We start from the raw sequence: 20,688 nt of genomic DNA on the forward strand, positions 1-20,688 counted from the left end.
AAATTTTTAATTTTTCACTTTTCGATACGATAATATTGAGAGGAGAAACGGGACGGTATTAAAATACGAGACATTTGGCTGTCACGACTAAATTTACGGGGACACGGGACACTCGGGGTGAAAATCGGGACTGTCCCGTTTTTCACGGGACGTCTGGCAGGCTTACTAGTGAATAATCTTATGCACTGAGTGAAATGTAGCGCAAACTGTTTTCTCTAGCACATATCTGATGATTGTTAACGATGAGACTTCAATTTCCATGTTATAGGTTACCACTTAACTCCAATCCTGGTAGATTCTTGATTGGTGGCTGTTAATTATTGCGGAGACAAAGTAATATTGGGATAGTACTCCCTTACTAGTCCCTTGTAAAATAATGTCGATCACCCATTGCATCGACCGTAATAATTTTCTGATGTATACTTTTCCGCTTATGAAATACGTCAGTCTCTGTCTGCTATAGTTTAAAACAGTCTGTTAAATGTAAAATACTGAACTTACAAGGTATGATCAAAAAGTACAGTGAATGTAGTTGCACAGTGCCATCTATCGACGTTGTATCTATTTCAACTAGTAAGCTCGGTAGCCTAAACCTTTGGTATAGCCAGTGTCGAGTTTGAACGAGTTGTGACGTGTTAGCAGTGATGCCAACCAATGGGGAAAATCCCTTTTTTGTAGGATTTTTGACATTTATTTTTGGAATAGGGATAAAGGAAATTTTCGTCAAAATGGGCAACACATATGAGATTTTTTAAACATGTTTATTTTATCAAACATTTTCTATGAGGTGGAAGTAGGCCAATAACATTTGAATAAAAGTGAAATCAGTGTTAATTGTCAAATTTTGTTATTTGAAAGTGATTTATGCGGAAACTTGTGAATCTAAAAAAGAAAAAAGCAACAAGGAACGTTAATTAAACTACAGAGATGGCATGGGTAGCGTGAGTCAATTAAAACTTGATCCATGACTCACTGTTTCACCATCTACCGTGACCCACCATGATCCACTCTGATCCATCAAAACTCATCGTCATCAACTCTGACCCATGACTCATGCCCTCCTATCCACTGACTAAAATCTTTACTAAAACTTGTTATAAAATTTCTTCTTGTTCCCTCAACCATAGGTTGGTGGGCAACGTGAAAATTTTAAAACTTTCCTCTCGCTTGGGAGAGTTGTTTTATACTTCGATAAGGCCTCTTCTTCGTAACTGCATCTAGATATTCTATCCTTGGTCTTCCTCTTCCTGGTTTTCCTTCTGCCTTTCCCTCTATCAGCACAGTGATCCAATCGGAATGTCGAATAAGATGGCCAAGCATGCTGTTTCTTCTTTTTCCTATTACTTCATGATTTGTCGTCCTTCGTTAGCTCCCCTTAGTACGTCTTCATTCCTTTTCCTTTCAGCCCATGATATGCATAGCATTCTGCGCCAACACCACATTTCAAATGCTTTCAGCTTGGATATTTAAGCTTTTCTCAATGTCCACGTCTCTGATCCGTAAAGCGCCACGCTCCATACCAGCGTCTTAATAAATCGTCCATACGAAGTCCAACGACACATTTCTTGATGTTAGTAGTTCTCTTTTCCTATTAAATGCTTGTTCAGCCTGCGGTATTCTAGAACTTACGTCTTTTTCACTTCTTCCGTCCAAGGATATTAGACTTCCTAAATAGGGGAACGTCTTAACGTCTTCGATTTTCTCTCCACCTAGCCATACGTTTGCCTTTCCCTGTCCTGCTCTTGTGCATTTTATCACTTTGGTTTTCTTCTTATTCATTTTCATTTTGCATTTTTTTTTTTTTTTTTTTTTTTAGTTGGTCGTTCAAGTTTGAAAGTGCTTCCTGCAAGTCATTTTCGTTCTCCGCTATTAATGCTATGTCATCAGCAAATCTTATTGTGCTGAAAACCTGACCATTTACTTTTAAGCCTTTCTCGTTTTTGTCAAAGAATTCTTTCATAGGCTCTTCTATATAGACGTTGAACAGGAGAAGTGAAAGTCCACATCCTTGCCTTACTCCTTTACTTATTCTTGCTTTCTTCTGATCTCTCCCTATAACAGCTGTCTGGTTCCTATAAAGTTGGTATATTATTCTTCTGTCTCTGTAATCCACTTTCAGATTCTTCAATGCTCCGAAAATGATATTCTAATCTATTTTGTCAAAAGCTTTCTCTATATCTACAAATGCTATCACAATTGGTTTGTTTATTCTGATGTGCTGTTCCATGATCAACCGTAGATTCAGTACTGCTTCCCTTGTACCCCTTTTCCTCCTGAATCCAAACTGGCCCTCGGATAGCCGTTCTTTGATTTTCCTTCTATTCGTCGTGCAATAATTTTGCACAATATTTTTGATGCGTGGGATAGCAAGCTTAACGTTCTGTGTTCTTCGCATTTTCGTGCGCCTTTTCTCTTCGGGATGGGCACCAATATGCTTTTCTCGAAGTCTCTTGGTATTTTTCCCCGAGATGTACAATTCATTAATAAGATTAAATAGTTTTTTTCTTTGTTGCTATTCCTAGATGCTATTCCGAGATTGTTATACTATTAGACTTGTAATAAAACAAGGCTGTGAAATTATCACTAATCGGAGTTTGAATTTCTACGGTCAATCGCAAAAGTATCGCTCTGTTACAATACCGGTGGATCTGACCTTGATCATATAAAATAGTAAAGTATTTGTATTACGATGAATTTCAATTTAATTATCATATATAATTATTTCCTTGTTGTATTACAGATACTCTCAGCAGAAAATAGGATGAAATTTGAAAGTTTCAAATCAAGGTAAAATAGGCCAACGTAAAGGAAAAAAAAACAGTGTAAAATTCGACTGTTTCGAACGCCAAGTAGTAATTATAATTGCAAATATATTGTTATTATAATTGCAAATATCAACATCCAAAACTGCCTGAAGTTCTTTTTTTCACTTAGATATACTCATCTCAGGTAAGTAAATGGAAATAAATTAAAAAGGGTGAAAAACGGAGGCTTTGAAAGTAAATCGTAGACAAATTCACCAGTTTTCAGAAGATGCTGTCTACAATTACTGAGCCGAATGGGACGGTGGGTCGTAGTGGGACGGTAGGTCAAATTAGGTAATGGAGAGTCGGTGGGTCAGAGTGGATCACGGTGGGTGATGGGTCGCATTGGTCACGTCTTGTTGATCTACTCGACCCACGAACCACTAACCCACTCCATCTCTGTTTTACTCTGGAATTGTTTTTAAAAGTAACGAACGGAAGAAAGTAAATTACCACACAAGAAACTGCCAGTTTTTAAAATGTTCTGTTGTACCTCGATTATTTGATGCGATATTCAACGCGCTGCAATATTGCAGACTCCAAGAACGTTGTGCAATATGGTACTAGCACTGTTATGTGGCACACACCTACCTTCGTGGCTAACTCACGCGCAGACCTCGGCGATCCGCATGCAGCAGGGAGGTAAGAAGCTGAAGAATACTGTTGTCCGTTGGGGGTAGTCTCGAATGGAGGAGATCGTGAACGGCATCTCTGCGTTCTCGAAATACTTCCACCTATCGCACAACTATACCATAAGGCAACGCTGCATCCCACATCTTTCACGAAGTTCCTGAAAACTTTGCTGTGCATTGCGCTCAGTGCCCCTTCAGCTTTTATTTACGCATATTGTTCATCTCAAAATGTACTGTTATGGCGCCTCTACTTTCTTTCTTTACTTCACGGCACCGTTGCTTTTAACTGAGTAACACAGTCGTTAACACTCCCCACATTTCCTCGTCTCACATTCCCATATCAGATACGGTACTCATGTTGTTCTGAAACACTGCCCTTTGACGTAACAGTGTTACCACTACTTTTCATCAGACCTATATATTATACTGTTCTATCAGGATATGAACGTAAATAATTGTCGTTTTGTATGTTGTATTAGATAAATGACTATCTGCACTGAAATGACTATCTTGTGTTTCGGGTGTTTCGCTCTCCTTGGAATCGGTCGTTTGCGTTCCCCCTGGAACAATTTTTGCGGGCGTCCCTGTACATGGAGTAATATCGCGAAACAGTGCTTTCTCCTGCGGAGATGCGACTTCTGTTTATTGGGACAATTAGCGCCACCACTTGCAGGAGTCAAATTAATACAACGTTGCCGAACTTCGGTAATTGGTAGTTGTCTCATAACAGGGCCTGCATACGGAATTTAGTTAGGGAGAGGAAGTTAGTTGTATATATCACTTATAAATACACAGTCTCGTATGAATATTTGTAGCCGAAGATTAAATGAAACTTAAATTACTTACAAACTCTAAGCTAAATTCCAATAAACAATTATCGATAAAGTTCAAAAGGAAACAAATATAGACACGTTAACTATTATGTTTATGACATAGTTAAAACTTCTCACAAAGAGAAGCAGTTTCAAATGTAGCCTTAAATGTCTTTCCCTGTATATTCAAAAAACATAATAATAGAGGAAGAATAACTGCGTTCGTAAGAGGAACATAACAAAGGGAATATCTAATTAGTGTTACCTTGAACTAGTTCCTAAAGTGAGGAAGTGCAATGAAATAATAATACGAAATAATTTAATGTCCCGTGTGTAATTAATTACAACTAACCATATTATCAGTTTGCTAAAAGGAATATATGCATATTCATTTCATTTAATAAATAATGAAAACTATACCTGTGGTATAACTTCCGAATGTGATGACATTTAAAGTAAGTTATTACCCATTTTTTAACTATTTTTCTACAACAACACACACTGAACTCCTGTGGAACAACGTTCATGTTTATTATATTAGTTACTAACAGAAATACCAGTTTTATTACGAATATGCGGATATATATGTTGCTAAAATGTATATCGGGTTGTTACGAATAATGTAATTGATATCTTATGTTCTGCCAGCTCTCCCCGCTGATCTACTTGGCTAGCGCGTGCGCCTTTGCTCCATGTGAATTAAATTAGGAATTAGATTTCAGAGGGTTTTCGGTGTCTATGGCCATGATAGTTCGTCACGTATGAGGAATGACGTTTATCGGCGATCAAACTATCCAGGCCCGTAGGCAGCCCAAAAATTTAAGGGGGGGCGGTAGAAGTTAGGGGGGGCCCGATCACCATATTATAGTTCATTTGCAAGCCTATCGTGAAATTTTATCGGGGCCAGCCAAAGTTTAGGGGGGCGGCCCCCTTGCCCCCCCGTGGATACGGGCCTGAAACTATCCGAAGAATGAGAGAGTAAGAAAGGAATAGAGAACGAAGGAAGCGACCTGGAATCATCATATTAGGCATCACTACGGCATTTGTCTCGTATTAATGTGGAAAACCCAGGAAAATCTTACTCAAGATGGCTGGCTTGATTTATTATTTTTTAAAACATTTTTTCGAAAGAATGTCTCCAACGGGAATCGAACCCGGGACTGCTTACACAAAAGTCGAGAGCGTTAGCGACTATTCTCTCCAAGGCTACTTAGTGCATGTGGTCCTGGGTTCAATTTCCGGTGGGAGAGAGCACAAAAACTTCGCTTACTTTCATTAATAACCCTTCTTCTTTAGCCTGAAGGCCATAATGTGCATCATTAACTTTTTTTAAAAAAATAATTTCAGTTCATTTATTCATTCTTGTTCTAATGAAATAGATGATTTATTTTTGTATTATGTACACTCATGTCCAAAATGATTGTTGCATATATATATATATATATATATATAACTGTCTTCTTGTGAGAATATAATTTGATAATGATTTTGCAGGGTCTTTTTAATACTGATACTATTTGTATAATCGGGAAATGTATATTTGTGGTAAATTTCATAGCAAAGGAATTATAAATACGAAAATTATAATAAGTAAAACAAAATGTTGCTAAATGGACAAGAAAGTTTTATTTTCGTTTTATTGTTCTTATTTACTGCTCTTTTGACATGAAATTTGCCACATATATGTCTTTGCCGATTATACAGATACAGTGAAACCTCTCTAAAGCGGACAGCCGTGGGGAATCAAAAATTGTCCGCTATAGAGAGGTGTCCGCCTTCAAGAGGTTCAGTATTTTGTTATGTAAATTAGTGAGCAAGGTAATATACAATTAGAAAAAAAATATTTTTGCATGAATCACATATTTACGAATATTACATGCATTATCCCCTGTCATACAATACTCTATGTTCGGGGCCCACATGGAAATAACATGTTATAGTTGTCTGCACTTTACACTTATCAGTACTTCCTTCGTTTTCAGTATGGCGCTATAATTTGTGGGGTAATTGTAGTCCTGATGTGTCCTTTTTGAGACAATATATATACCTGAGGGCAAAAAATACTAAACTTGTCTTCTGGTTGGTTAGAGACTCCAACGGGACAGTAGCATAACGTGTCATCCCTAACGGCGGGCAACTGTGAATCACTTTTGTGTCTAAAACAGCTTGGGTGGGAGTTGGATGCAAGCAAAGGACATAAGAGTGTTGTTAAACAGAGACGCTTCATCTGCGCAGGATTGCTGAGCAGACAGTTGAGGAGGCAAAATGTTGTCACAATGCATCCTTGGTGACATGTATGAACTACTAAAAATGTATTTTTACTACACTTTTCAACTTATTTCTCGAGAAAGTGTCCGTAATACGGAGGTAAATAATACTTATAAAAGACAGAAAAGACTGTCCGTGTCCGTATTAGAGAGTGTCCGCTTTAGAGAGGTTTGCCAATATGTTTTTCCCTATTACAGTGTTTGGGGATTACAAAATATGTCCGTTAAGGGAGGTGTCCGCTTTATAGAGGTGCCCGTTAGTAGAGGTTTCACTGTACTAACATTATAAGAAATACCGAGCGAATTCGTTATCAAATTATATTTCTACAACAACATATTTATAGATATGCGACAATAATTTTGGACACGAGTGTACGTAAAAAACACACTGTTAAGTAGCAGATTGTATATATTGTTGTTTATCTTCTTCTAACGGTAACACTCGTACTTCTAACAGTGACACAGATACTTTTGAGAGTGCCACGGATACTTTTGATTGTGATACAAATACTTTTGACAGTGTCACGGATACTTTTGACAGTGTGACATATTCTTTTGACTGTGACATATACTTTTGACAGTGATATAGATACTTCTGACAGTGACAGTTTTAATAGTGACACAGATATTCTCATAGTGACATATACTTTTAACAGTGACACAGATACTTCTGATAGTGACATAAACCATTCTGACATAGTCATGACACTAACACAAATACTTCTGATAATGATACAGATACATTTTACAGTGGCACAGATAAGTTGACAGTGACGTGTATACTACTTGTGATTCAATTTTGCTAGTTGCTGTGCCCTTGCCTTCAGCCCGCTGTACATTATATCATAGGTTAAAATCGTGTCTAATTAGAAGTTCAGCAAGAGTGCACTTTGTGCACAACAAGTGACTTTGTAACATTGTTGATATGACGCAAGATAGGAATAAGTAGGGTCGGGTTGGCTTAGGGTTAGGGAAGTTTGGACCTATTTTGTTAAAATTAATAGAGTGTAATTGCTCGTATTGCTATTTATTGTATCAGTTCCTATGAGTGTTCTGCACAAAGTGCACTCTTACCAAAAGTTCTAATTGTTTAAGTTAAAATAAAATAATTAAATTCGTTTAAGTTTGTTTTCTAATTTGCTCACCTACCAACATGCAGTTATATACATATTAAGCCTAATACTCAAATTTAAAAATGGCTACGGCCCTTGTCCTATTTTCAATTAGTTAAATTGAAGCAATACAGTTTTAAATCGGCAAATGACTTGCACGCTAGCGACATCTATTAGTATCAGGTAGAGTTATTCAGAAATTCTAAATACATGTAGAGTTCTGCAAGTTTGAGGATGGTTGGGTCAAGTATGGATGAACTAGACCGTTGTGAATGTACCACTGTTCTCTAGTAATTCATTTTGCCAGTTTGTTGGAGTGAAATAATTCTCCAAGTTTGAAGCAACCTTCAGGTATGATATTGACCTGCTTAGCTAATTTAATGTGAGAGACTTAGCTAAGTTTATTGTGAGCTAAGTTTATCCAATGAGAAGCTTTCTCAAAATTTCCCTCTGTCCAGTAAGTTGACTATGTTCGTAAGTTTGTAGCACATTCTTACTTTCATCTGCTCAAATCCAGTTCTTCTCTTCAGTTGTCAAACACATTTCATTAACTTAACAGCATGCTGCCATGCTAAGTCAGACAATTGACAAATATAATCTATCGAAAGGAGCTCAGTTGGCTTTGTAGCTATTGACATGCATCGACTGAATCTGGTAACGGAACCTTGTTGAAACAGTCCGCTGATTGGAGAAACTTCGTAGCAAGAAAAGGATATTTCTAAAGGCGCCACATTTTGCATTGTCATTAGTTATTTTCATGTTTCGTAACCTGAGCACAAATCATTTTTTACACGGTTTTAACTTATGTATACATCCTAATCAATTTAATGGAAACATCAATCAGATTAATATGTCATTCGACCACTTTTCGCTCTAATTCGATGTAGAATGGAGTCAGAGGTCAAGAATGGTAACAAGTGGAGTATTACACTATATCCCACCTAATACGTAACTCAGTTCCGTGATAGAGAATGGAGGTGGAAATTTGCGCCGGTTTCGTGTCCCAAAACGATCCGAAGATGTTCATTATATTCAGGTCTGGGAATTAGGTAGGTCAATAGAGGTGTTAAATATCATCTTAATGTTTCTCAACCACACTGCAACAGTATCAGCTAGTTGAATACGATCATTCTTATCTTGGAATATCGCATCATTGCCCGGAAACAATATATGAATCATAGGATACACATGATGTCCAACAATAGTAGAATAATCACGGTAAGCGTCACCGCAGACCTATTGCGAACCAGGCCCATAGCGTCATGGAGCTGCTTCCATATTTGATATTGGATAGAGACACTGCGGATCATATGCTTCTTTGGGCGTCCGTCACAACAAAGAAGGCTGGTGGTTGTAAATAAGGCGAACGATGATTCATCCAACTATATCATACGTTTCCAGTCATCAGCCTATGTTGTATGTTTGTTGAACCATCGCCGTTGTGACAAAGAGTAATCACCCCTTATCAGGAGTTTTGCCTGTTCAACCTGGTTCCGTATGTGCACGTAATAGAAGTCGCGGCGTACTGTGCTTCAACACAGACTGTAAGAGGTGCAACTCGAGTTTTTCCGTTACGCTCACTGCAGTGACACGATGATTAAGAATGACAATCCTCTTTAATGCTCGGCGGGACCTCTCAATGAAGGTTTTATTCCGACCACTGTTCTTCGCCAATGTGATATTGCCCTGAATTTTGTAGGTCATTAGCACATTACACATTGTTCCTTGCGATAGTTCCTATTTTCGTCGCGTTCTCACCATATAGCAAAACGTCAAAAATTTGCCCTTTTTGGAAATTAGACGTCATCCAGTTTACACTATCACCATCTTTTCAGTTCACTGTTTTTTGTTGTTCTACTGGTACTCACGTAGTATGGTTTTTGTTCTAACAGATTGCTATCAACAGTACAGCGTTGCAAATCCAGACGTCACTTTGATGGAAACACTTGGAAACACGTCAGATAAGTATCAATATTTGGAGAAGCTAACTTTTAGACAAAGCTAATTAGAAATTGCATCTTCATGGTATTCCATCTCTCAATATTGCTTGAAACTATCTCAGTACGAAAAAATGTTAAGTCGTTTAGATTCGATCATATTTTGAACCATTTAATGTATCAAAGAGTCCATTAAAGTGAAGACTGAACGGTACGATATGAGTTACGTACGTTATGGGGTTGCATACAACATTAGCAATATTATGTTTCCACGCAAAAAAGCACTGTGCGATAGCACTAATATCACTTTAGGAGTAAATACCACATTCTTCAGTTACATTTACCACCCATAAAGTGGCCATTAAAAGAATTATTTGTGGTAGCTTTTTTGTAACTATAGTGATTGCAAGGAGTTGTGAAGCTTAACCTTGATCTATCAATTTTACCATACAATAAAACGCGAGAGTGCGTTCCAATCGTCAACCCTTACTCATGGAATTTTGCCAGTGTTGTCTCCCATGATTTACAAACATTTTCTGAGGGCATAGTGTTGTCAGATTGCCGCTAAGTTTCGTTTTGTTAATTTTTCATTGTTGTTGTATATTTTCGTTGTTGTTATTGTTTTATTCGAGTACTTGTTTCATTTCGTGATATAGTTACTTAAATGCATTTTTTTGGTCGCTCGATCACCATGTCTTCAAAGTTTGGCAACGTTTTTGGTGCACTTCCCGCTTTTGACGTTTTCTCAAGAATGTGTTCGTAAAGTAGCTCCACGAATCCAGGGGCGGGTCCAAGGGGGTGGGGCGATCGCCCCCCAGAAGAGGAAACTTTCTTATTTTATATATATAAATAAAACCCATCCCAAAGTTTGGAGCCCTTAAAAGTAACAATATGACAACTCACCGCCCGCCCCAGAAATCGGTCCTGGATCCGCTCCTGCACGAATCGTACCGAAATCTTCCGATGTATCACACATGACGTTACGTATTTCTGCGATTGCTGTAGAGCCTAGGCTTTACGAATCGTTGCGGTCATTATAAATAAAGCCATTATTTGTACGTTTACTTACATGAGAAGTATTTTTTAGATTTTTAACACATCATGCTATTCAAGAATTAAACTTGCAGAATGCATACGGGTGTACATTATCTCGATGCATTAAGTTTTATCCTTTCCCTTTGATGCATTTCAGAGATAGTCAAGGGTTATTCTATTTCTACATAAAGCCCAAGGAATTGTTTCTTTGAAGAACCTAGCAAATGAAGAAATATTAGCAACAGTAACAAAAACATATTTTTTTATTACCGGCATTTGATCATGCAGGTTTCACGCCATAATGGCATCTATACGAGTCCAAGAGCTCTTAAACTCACCATTTATTCAACTTTTTTACTACCTTTTATAATTTGGACAATTTTTATATTCAGTGATTCTTAGATACTATGTAGTTTAACTAGAATGTTATTGACAATTATTATGAACAATTAAAAAGTAGATTAAATTATCTTAACAGGCAGATTCAGATGTATATATGTGCCATTTTGCTTGTAGTATATGGAATAATTATTACTTTTGTCTAATACAATTCTACTTTATAACAAATCCAGTGATGTAGAGGATTTGACCTAAGTTGCTGTCTCAATACAATTTGTAACCTATAATAGTTCAGAACAAAGTAAGAAGACCTATAAAATTTAGGTGTTTCATGCAACTTAAGACTTCAAAAATTTTATACAAGATATATTATAGATACAACATATGATGAATAAGAATGATGTATAAATTGCATAATTGTATAATTGATGTATAATTGCATAAAATAGTTGCATTGCAAGAACAACCAAATCCATTTGGTTGCCCATCTTTAATTTATAATCAGATATTTGGATCACCTAGTGGGTGAGAATATAACAAATTGATTTCGGCGGGGGGGGGAAGGGGCTTGAGCCCGATAGCCAACCCCCTAAATACGCCACTGTGCTCTACAGATGTATTATTTACTCTTCAAGTTGCTCGTTTTCGGTGAGCCGATGGTTGACTGACTTTAAATAGGATTACATTAAACTTACTGTGCAGTTATGGAAAGCTGGCATATAACAGTTGGATAAAACATATACACAGTAAAAAATGGTTGTGTTAATTCAACTCAATTTTAACACAAGGCAGTGGTTCCAGCGTGACTACCACTATGCGGTGTTAGTTCAACACATACCCCACGGTGTTGGCGTTTAACACAGGGGGTGTGTTACGTCTTTAACACACAACCGGTGTTGAGCCATGCCGTAAGCGTTAATGAAGCACAAAATTACTCCCCCAAAATATGTTAAATCGCCTATATGCGTAATGTGTTTACATTATACTGAGTCTAAAACAATACTTTAAACAAGTAAAAAAAATGTACTGCAGTGTCAGGGGGGAACGAACCACCAACCTTTCAATTACTAGCCATGTGCTCTTCCAACTTGGCCACGGAGGCGATGAAGAACACGTCACTTGTAGAGGGATAAATTTTTGAGGTCTTTTGAATTTGGCTAATCAGAGTGTTCCTTTAAGACGCGTATATTTGACGATAACTGTTCGGGATAAGATAAAATCTGCTCGCCAAGTAGATCTAATTTTATAACAAAGTGACGACTGTCTATTTACTTTATTTTATAGTTCTTCCATATTCACTTTCAAATGATCGGCGACAGTTGCCATCTAATAAAGTTGATGCGTTTGTTGCTTCTAGTACACAATCGCTAGAAAAAGAAGCAATATATGCATTAAATGTGGGAGACGAATTTAGAACACCTAAATGGCACATCCCTAGCACATCTTGTGCTGTTAGGGTTTCTTCAGAACCATTATGTAAAACAATTGAAAACACATTGCGCAGTTTGCATTTTGAAATTTTGCGTATACCTGGATTTGTTTAAGTATTTCTTTCTACTGTGCTTGTCTGTAGCTTCAATTCATAAGCCTTTATAATTAGATGCGCAACATATTTGGCAATCACGCAGAAAACAACACCGAAGATTCTACACTTGTGTTAATTTAACACACAGGCTATGTGTCATTTCAACTACCGGCATTTGACACACAACTCCAAATAGAGAGAGAGAGTTGTTCTAACCACTTGTTTGTGTTATATTTTAACACAATCATGTTAACACATAGGCATGTCGTTGAAATAACAACGATTTTTTTTTACAATGTAGTATTTTGTAGGCGCTGTTGTCAAAAGCTTGCAAAAATAGTGACATCAGCTCTGGTGGCAAACTTGGACGTTTAACAAGACATACTTCTATAGTCGTAATAATATGACAGGATGATTTCTAATATTATTTTCAAATAAAAATTATAGTATTTAAAATGTTAGACTAAAGATTCAACATTCAGCTACCGGCAAGTGTGGTCATTGCCTTGTTTGTCTAGAAATCACTGAAAGAACACTGCAGCGTTTGGCGAACAACCCTACCCAATGTTTGAATTGCAGCACGTACAGCCATCTCTCAGACGCTAGCTTTCCTTAACCACACAATAGATAAATAATAGTAGAATAGATCTGTACTTACTAGAACGTTGGTTTTTGATGAAATAAAGCTGCAGCCGTTCTTTAAACGTATTCTCGTTGACATAATATTCCACGCGGACTCTGAAAGAACAAAACAGGCAAAGCAGAAATTAGTCAAACTGTTTGAACTACGTATCATTATGAAAAATTTACATTTAACGTATTTACAATTTATTATACAGCAATAATAACAAGTTGATATTTAGGCTATACCAAAAACACTACACTCATACACACACACATTCACACAAACGTAACGTAACATAATACAATACCTTAGAAATTATTTCGATAAGTTCTGTTTATGAATGTAAATTTCAAAGTTTTATAATGAAGGAACGGTTAGTTAACAGATGTAAATAGTGAATCTTTAAATTCACAAAACATAGCATTACACAAAAAATCCATTAATTGACTATATACATAGATTTTTAACATGGGAACTGAAATTGTTCGACTAATTTTGAGTTTAGAGTCCATTTCAGCAGTGAATCTATATGAGACGTGAACCCATAGCTTAACGTTAAATCCGAACCACATGAGCTCTAGCCGCGAGTCAAACCCGGGTCTCCCGCGCCGAAGTTGCGTACGCTAACAGTTTAGCCACGAGAGGGAGTTCATAATGGAAACTTAAAAGTTTAGGGATTGTTCAAATATTCATATAAAAGACAGTGAGTATTGGTTTCCATCGAAACGGACAACACGGAATTGCATACAAGTAGCAGTCAAAATGTTTCCGGAATGTTGCTGTAATTAGGTCTGCAATTTTTGTGACGCAATCACAATGAATCTTGTATAATACAGTCCCTAGGTTGCCTAATTCTGAATTTAACAAGTGTGAACACGTCTTAACAGGCAGTGTACGAATAGAATAGCTAAATGGAAGAGTGTATAGTGAGTGATCAGTTGGTGCAATTTTACGGATCGAACATTGTGCAAACATCAAGTTCATATGCAAATTGAGGGAACATCTGGTTCAGAGAGTTTGTTAGCCTTAAAAACAGTTTAACACCATAGGACGTTTGACTCTTCCCCAAGCTTAAAATAGACCTTTTTCGTTTCGCTAACGTAGAAGAGGTCAAAACCAATGCGATGGCTGAACTTCGGAGCATACTAAAAGAGGCTTTCCTCGATGTTTCCACCAATCACAGGAGTGGTGGAATAACTGCGTATGTGTTCCGAAGGTGCGAACTTTGAAGTCGCTTAAGTAAATGTGGTAATAAAGAGGTACAAGAAAATAAAATTCCGGAAAGTTTTTGACTGCTCCTCGTACATCAAATATCATAGTATGCAGTATTATAATGGTACTAGCACTCTCTATCTGGTATCATCTAGAGTGCCAGAAAGGGATAATATCCGAGTAACGGGTGCTGAATGACAAATAGTATCAGCATAATTTCATTTGAAAGAGAGCAGAACAATAATTCTCCATATAAATCAATAGGCTAATAAATAATGATGGCGTAAATACTACTATACTGAACATCGTTACAGTTTTACACATGCTTTTCTTGGAACTTTGTTGCCCCCCCCCCCCCGCTGACCCCGGCTCGCATATAATTTTAGCTGAATTTGCTAGTCATCGCTAATGGAAGTGTCACTATTGATCTTAGCGACCGCAAAAACTATAGATTTGAAACTAATATAGGATATTTTGGATTATTTTTACATGTCTTGGTATCTCTCCCCCGGTGACCTCCGGCCCGCAGCCGAATAGGGTGAATTTGGAGGTTAGTGCGATCGGAGTTTCACCATTGATCTCAGCGACCGCGAAAACTATGAATTCGACACTAATATCGGTCATTTTCTATCCCCCTGAGACCTCCTTGGTTCGATTTTTTTAAAAAAAGCTTCGCCTTGGTCCGGGGCCTGGCCCAAGGTATCCGTGACCAAAATTTGGTAACTGTCGGTCAACTTGTCTGGTTCCCAGGCCGGTCCCGGTAAACGCCCTCCCCCCTGAGACACCTCTGGTTCGAAAGTTTAAAAAAAACAGCTTCGTCTTGATCTGAGGCCTGGACCAAGGTACCCATGACCAAATATTGGTAACTCTCAGTCCACTCGTCTGGTCGTCAGGCCGCACACAGACAAACAGACAGACAAACACACAAACAACTCTTTATTTTATTTATATTAGATTAGTTCAACCCAGACCATAAAAAAGAAATATGCCTGTGTTTTGCGTATGAGGGAATTTATCACGCTTATCGATCATGCATTAATGGGTTCTCAAGGATCATCGAAATATTTCACTTTTGTCTTATAGTCATGTTCTAGATAGTCCTATAGAAAGAAATTATATGCACTAATATTAGGAAACAACGTGGGAACTGTATCAAAGCACAATGCCCTCCATTTTTTCTTCTATTCTGTTTATATTGAACCAACTAACGCCACCACTCGTCGATGTTATAAATTCACGTAATGTTACCAAATTGCCAGTTTGTATTCCATTTCTTGACTGCTATTTTTTAAAAATATATATTTATCTAAACAAAGAACTGAAAGTTAAAGGGAGACAGAGCACCTTCTTGGCACTCCACAGCCACGGGTTTGTGTTTGATGAATGTACGTTCTTTGTTCTATATTGTAGTGTTATTTTGTAAGCAATCTTACAGTGGATAGTTTACTTGTGGACACACTGTATTTATACAAATATAGGGTATGTTTACTTTTTCTTAAACAACTTCATAAGATGGAGGAGGTTTTGAATTGACCCGTTTTATTACATATTACCATCCTTGGTGCTTTGTTTCTCTGTATATTTTATTCCATATCTTTGCTTTACGGAAATAAAATAACCTGCTACCGTGCACCAGAAGAAAAAAATCCACTTTATGACTAATAATCGTCCCACATACGCTAAGTAAGGTTTTCCGAAGGGAATAAATAAACAGGTTAATGCTTTTAGTGCCTTGTATGGTGGCTACATTCAACCCCCTCCCCCAAGTACATTACTCCATTAAAACACTCTGTTCTTCCGTTATGAACAATATAACATAAGAGCGGTGTTACAGTCGACCTAAATCCAGGAAATGAGTTCTTGTCTTCCACGTTTAAATCGTGTTGTTTAGTGATGAGATTACAGGGATACAAAATAAAATAATCTGTTTACATTTTACATATTAACGTAACTTGGCTAGGTTGGGGGAAGTAATCCAGTTGGACAGGGGTAACGTAACAAGCTTCTTTCCCCTATGACTTAAATTGATATCTAGATAGAAAAACCGCAAATTACAAACCTGCAATGAAGAGAGATATTTAGAACTAATATTAAATATGCCACGTAAACAAGAACAAAATTAAATGACCGAGATATCCCCTTGGTGCACGTATTCCAACATAACGAGAGGAGTTTAATAAAGATTTTCCCTGACTGACTTTATCACGAACTGGAAGGTACGGTTGGCAGTTCTTGTCTTACCCAAGTATAGCTGTCAATCACAGTCTCGTACTCCTCCCACCATTTTGTGAAGCTGCAGATATAGGTTTATCAACCTATTCTTTAATCGAGAATGGATTGGCCAATGAAGAACGCTGATTCAGACGATTAGCCAATCAAAATATCTGAAACAATTCTCAGATAGCCCAAAACCGGTTGCCATGTAATTATCCGTTGAACTGCTATTTATCTTTTAAAAAAAATAGCAGGTTGAGGCTTGATCATAATTGCACCTTAATAATCAGCGTGTCCTCCCTTAATAATCCGCGTATGTGAGTAGAGTTTATCCTTTTATCCTTCCAAACAATGGTGTACACAAAGAGGAGGAGGTTACCATGTTTTTTTTTTTTTAAATCTTTTCCACAAGATATTTACAAAAGTGTTAGATATTCCGTGTTAAGATATGGATAACAAGTTGCGCAGATCTTGAAACAATATGAACGTGCGTACTTGAACCCCTCCTCTTTTTGATGTTATTCTATAAGCTATTGCTTACAAAGCTACTTGTGGAGCAGAAAGATGTGGAAGTTAGGTGATGGTCTTAACTAATAAGTATGATGACTTTTACTTATTATCATTATTATTGACCTTCTTCCTAATATTTTTATAAGAATCGGAGAACACATCGTACTAGTTGTAACGGCCCAAGGGTTGCCATATTTCAAAAATGAAAATCCTGGACGCTACTAAATTACGAGAATCTTTGAAATGCTTAAAATGAAAAGAAAGAAGTGTTATATACAAATTTATTTATTTTTTCCATTAGACAGCGTTGTTCAAGTATTACGTAATCACATTTTTAGTCATTTTAGTAAACTAAAGATAACAATAAGATTGAGCAGTAAACCCTTTTGTCTCTAACCCAATGAAACGAATGCTTCGTTCAATGTCAATGTCAAAATAGTTAAATTGCGAACTTAATCTAATCCATGTTTTATGTATTCAAGTTTTTTTTTTCGACTTTTGGATTGCTATACTCAGAAGTTGAAGAGAATAATAATTATATACCTAATCCTGTGAAAAAGCAAACTATAATATTCCATTCCTTTCTTCTTCGCTGAAATCCGGAACAATTAAGCGTCCCGAGAAATATTTTCTCAACGCCGGGAAGCAGATCTCGATTCCGCGACGGTTCCGGATTTTCCGGGACGAATGGCAACCCTAAACGGCCCAGAATTTTATGGGACACCCTAAAGTTGTCCTATACTATTGCAATGTGGTTTTGAAACCTCCCAATATGTTCTTTACGGATTAATCCAATCTTTTACAATGTTTGATTTCCATTATTGTCCGCTATATTATACGTTTCAATATGTTTTATTGCTTGTTACGATAATGTATACCTGCACTATGTCTAAAGGCAACACGATAGATTATGTATATGTATAATCACTTTGTGTATCTTCAGTTTCAATAATCTAGGTTGAGTGTCATTTTCTCTTTCTTTTCCATGATCTACACTGTAAAAAATCGTTGTGTTATTTCAACGACATGCCTATGTGTTAACACGATTGTGTTAAAATACAACACAAACAAGTGGTTAGAACAACTCACTCTCTATTTGGAGTTGTATGTCGAATGCCGGTAGTTGAAATGACACACAGATTGTGTGTTAAATTAACATAAGTGTAGAATCTTCGGTGTTGTTTAAGGCGTGATTTGCCAAATATGTTGGGCATCTAATTATAAAGGCTTATGAATTGAAGCTACAGAAAAACACAGTAGAAAGAAATACTTAAAAACAAATCCAGGTATGCGCAAAATTTCATCTCCCACATTTGATGCATGTATTGCTTCTTTTTTTAAGCGACTGTGTATTAGAAGCAACAAACGCATCACCTTTATTAGATGGCAACTGTCGCCAATCATTTGAAAGTGGATATGGAAGAACTATAAATGACGACTGTAAATAGACAGTCGTCATTTTGTTATAAAATTACATGGCGAGCAGATTTTATCTTATCCCGAACAGTTATCGTCGAATATACGCGGCTTAAAAGAACACTCTGATTAGCCAAATCCAAAAAGACCTCAACAATTTATCCCTCTACAAGCGACGTTTTCTTCATCGCCTCCATGGCCAAGTTGGAAGAGCACGCGGCTAGTAATCGAAAAGTTGGTGGTTCGTACCCTCCAACTTACTTGGAGTATTTTTAGTTGTTTGAAGTGTTTTTTTTAGACTCAGCATAATGAAAAAACATTACGCATATGGGAGATTTAACATATTTTGAGGGAGTAATTTTGTGGTTCATTAACGCTTACGGCACAGCTCAACACCGGTTGTGTGTTAAAGACGTAACACACCCCTGTGTTAAACGCCAACACCGCGAGGTATGTGTTGAACTAACACCGCGAGGTATGTGTTGAACTAACACCGCATAGTGGTAGTCACGCTGGAACCACTGCCTTGTGTTAAAATTGAGTTGAATTAACACAATTATTTTTTACTCTGTAGGAATCTAGGAAAGAAAAAATGGAATGAAATATTTCAGTTTAACATCCCACGATTATGTCCTTTAGTCTAAGGGAGAAGAATAATTCAGACAAGTGAATGATGAAAATTGGTGGAATGCGATTGTGGGAGGAAACGGGAGTACCCTCAGAAAGCCCACGGGAACGATGTTGTCCACCACAAACTTACTTGGCCGGGGACCGAACCGTGGATTCCAAGCACCAGAGGTAGGCGTCCTACCACTAAGTGTTTCGACGATTTTGGACAGCCCTAGCTCTGAAACTAATGCACTTATCCCCACAGGCTCATATGAACTTTTTCTCTTATTTTGGTGTAAGGAATCATTTCTTACAGTTCATTGGTTCGGTACAGTCCATTAACACACTGTATATACAATATATCTATGTTCCAGTACAGTTGTATTCTGCCTTATTGTAAAGCGTATCTGTATAAATAGTAGTGGCGTTTATACAACAGTTGCTAACACGACAATTATAAAGTTATTCGATATGAAGTAGCAGCCTTCTTAATTCTAGTTTGACAGAGTTATCTTGGCATTATAATCCCGCGCCTCTTATCAAACTAGTCCATAAATTATTGCCACAGAATTAACATTCCTATCCAGAATATTCCGGATATTGTACTGTGCAACATTCCACGATATGTATACTTGAAGTTTCCTGCCGTTCTCGCTGATTCTGCGTTAACCTTAACCCTATCATCTACCTTTCGAATTGTTTGGCTATCTTGGAATATGTTGGCCACCACTTCATTGATGGAGACTCCAGCTGCTAGAAAGGAGCGTTAATATTCCAACAAAATCAACCAGTCTATTGCTGACTATGGTAGACCAGGAGTAAAATACATTTTTATAGACGTCTGTCCTCATTAGATTTTAACGAGAGTGCTTTATGATGCAATTGGATGGGTCATGTGCCCCCAGCATACAGTCACCATCTCCGTTACCAAGAAACTGTTTGTGTGTACTCAGTTTGAAAACCAGGACTCTGATATTTGCTCTGTACTCCATTGACTCTTTACTATATCCTCACGTCTGTAGAACAGTTAGAATTTCTAGCCTACAACATGTCCCACGTAAAAAACAAAGACTTTATTTCATATGTTGATTATCCATACCGCCTACATCTACTGAAAGTGACTCATAGCTAGGGGGCAAGGTAGTTCTGTGGTAAAGTGGACACCTCTGATGCGAAAGGTTCCTGATTCGATTCCAGACCAATCGAGTTCCTGGTGATTACTTTCGTGTCCGTGATTTTTTGAATGTTCTTCAATTTCCTCCTACATTCTCATTCCATCAATTCTTTCTTAATCATTTATTTTCATTCAGTGGTGGATCTAGAAGGTAAAAACTGAGAGGGGGCAGCCACAATCCAGACTATGATACGTATATTATGAGTTTATTACCAAAACTTACAAAGTAATTGTTTTAATTATTTTTGTCACTCAAAAAAATTAGATGGTCTAAGCCCCCCGACCCCGGGCCAGATCCGCCAGTGCTTTCATTAATCAACCGTCTGTTTTAGTTTAGTTTAAAAGGCATAAATTAGGACGTAAAACTAGGGATTTAATTTCATATGGATCACCAGACCACTGGTTCTTATGGACAAAAAGGGAGAACAATGGCTCAGTGGTAGAGCGCTCAACTTTGGTGCAAGG

At 37.4% G+C, this 20,688-nt stretch overlaps 1 protein-coding gene across 5 annotated transcripts in view; it reads right to left on the minus strand.

Annotated features, from left to right (window-relative positions):
• The window catches only part of SLO2 (slowpoke 2), a 664,715-nt gene that overhangs the window by 316,932 nt on the left and 327,095 nt on the right, over positions 1-20,688 (minus strand). For all 5 annotated transcript variants that reach the window (XM_081764837.1, XM_081764838.1, XM_081764841.1 and 2 more), the window contains one exon: positions 13,122-13,201. In XM_081764837.1, coding sequence (XP_081620963.1) covers positions 13,122-13,201 — 80 coding nt within the window. The remainder of the gene's footprint in view (positions 1-13,121; positions 13,202-20,688) is intronic.

Source organism: Thermobia domestica, chromosome 7, assembly GCF_964235325.1.
Source record: "Thermobia domestica chromosome 7, izTheDome1.hap1.1, whole genome shotgun sequence".
NCBI classification, from domain to species: Eukaryota; Metazoa; Arthropoda; class Insecta; order Zygentoma; family Lepismatidae; genus Thermobia; species Thermobia domestica.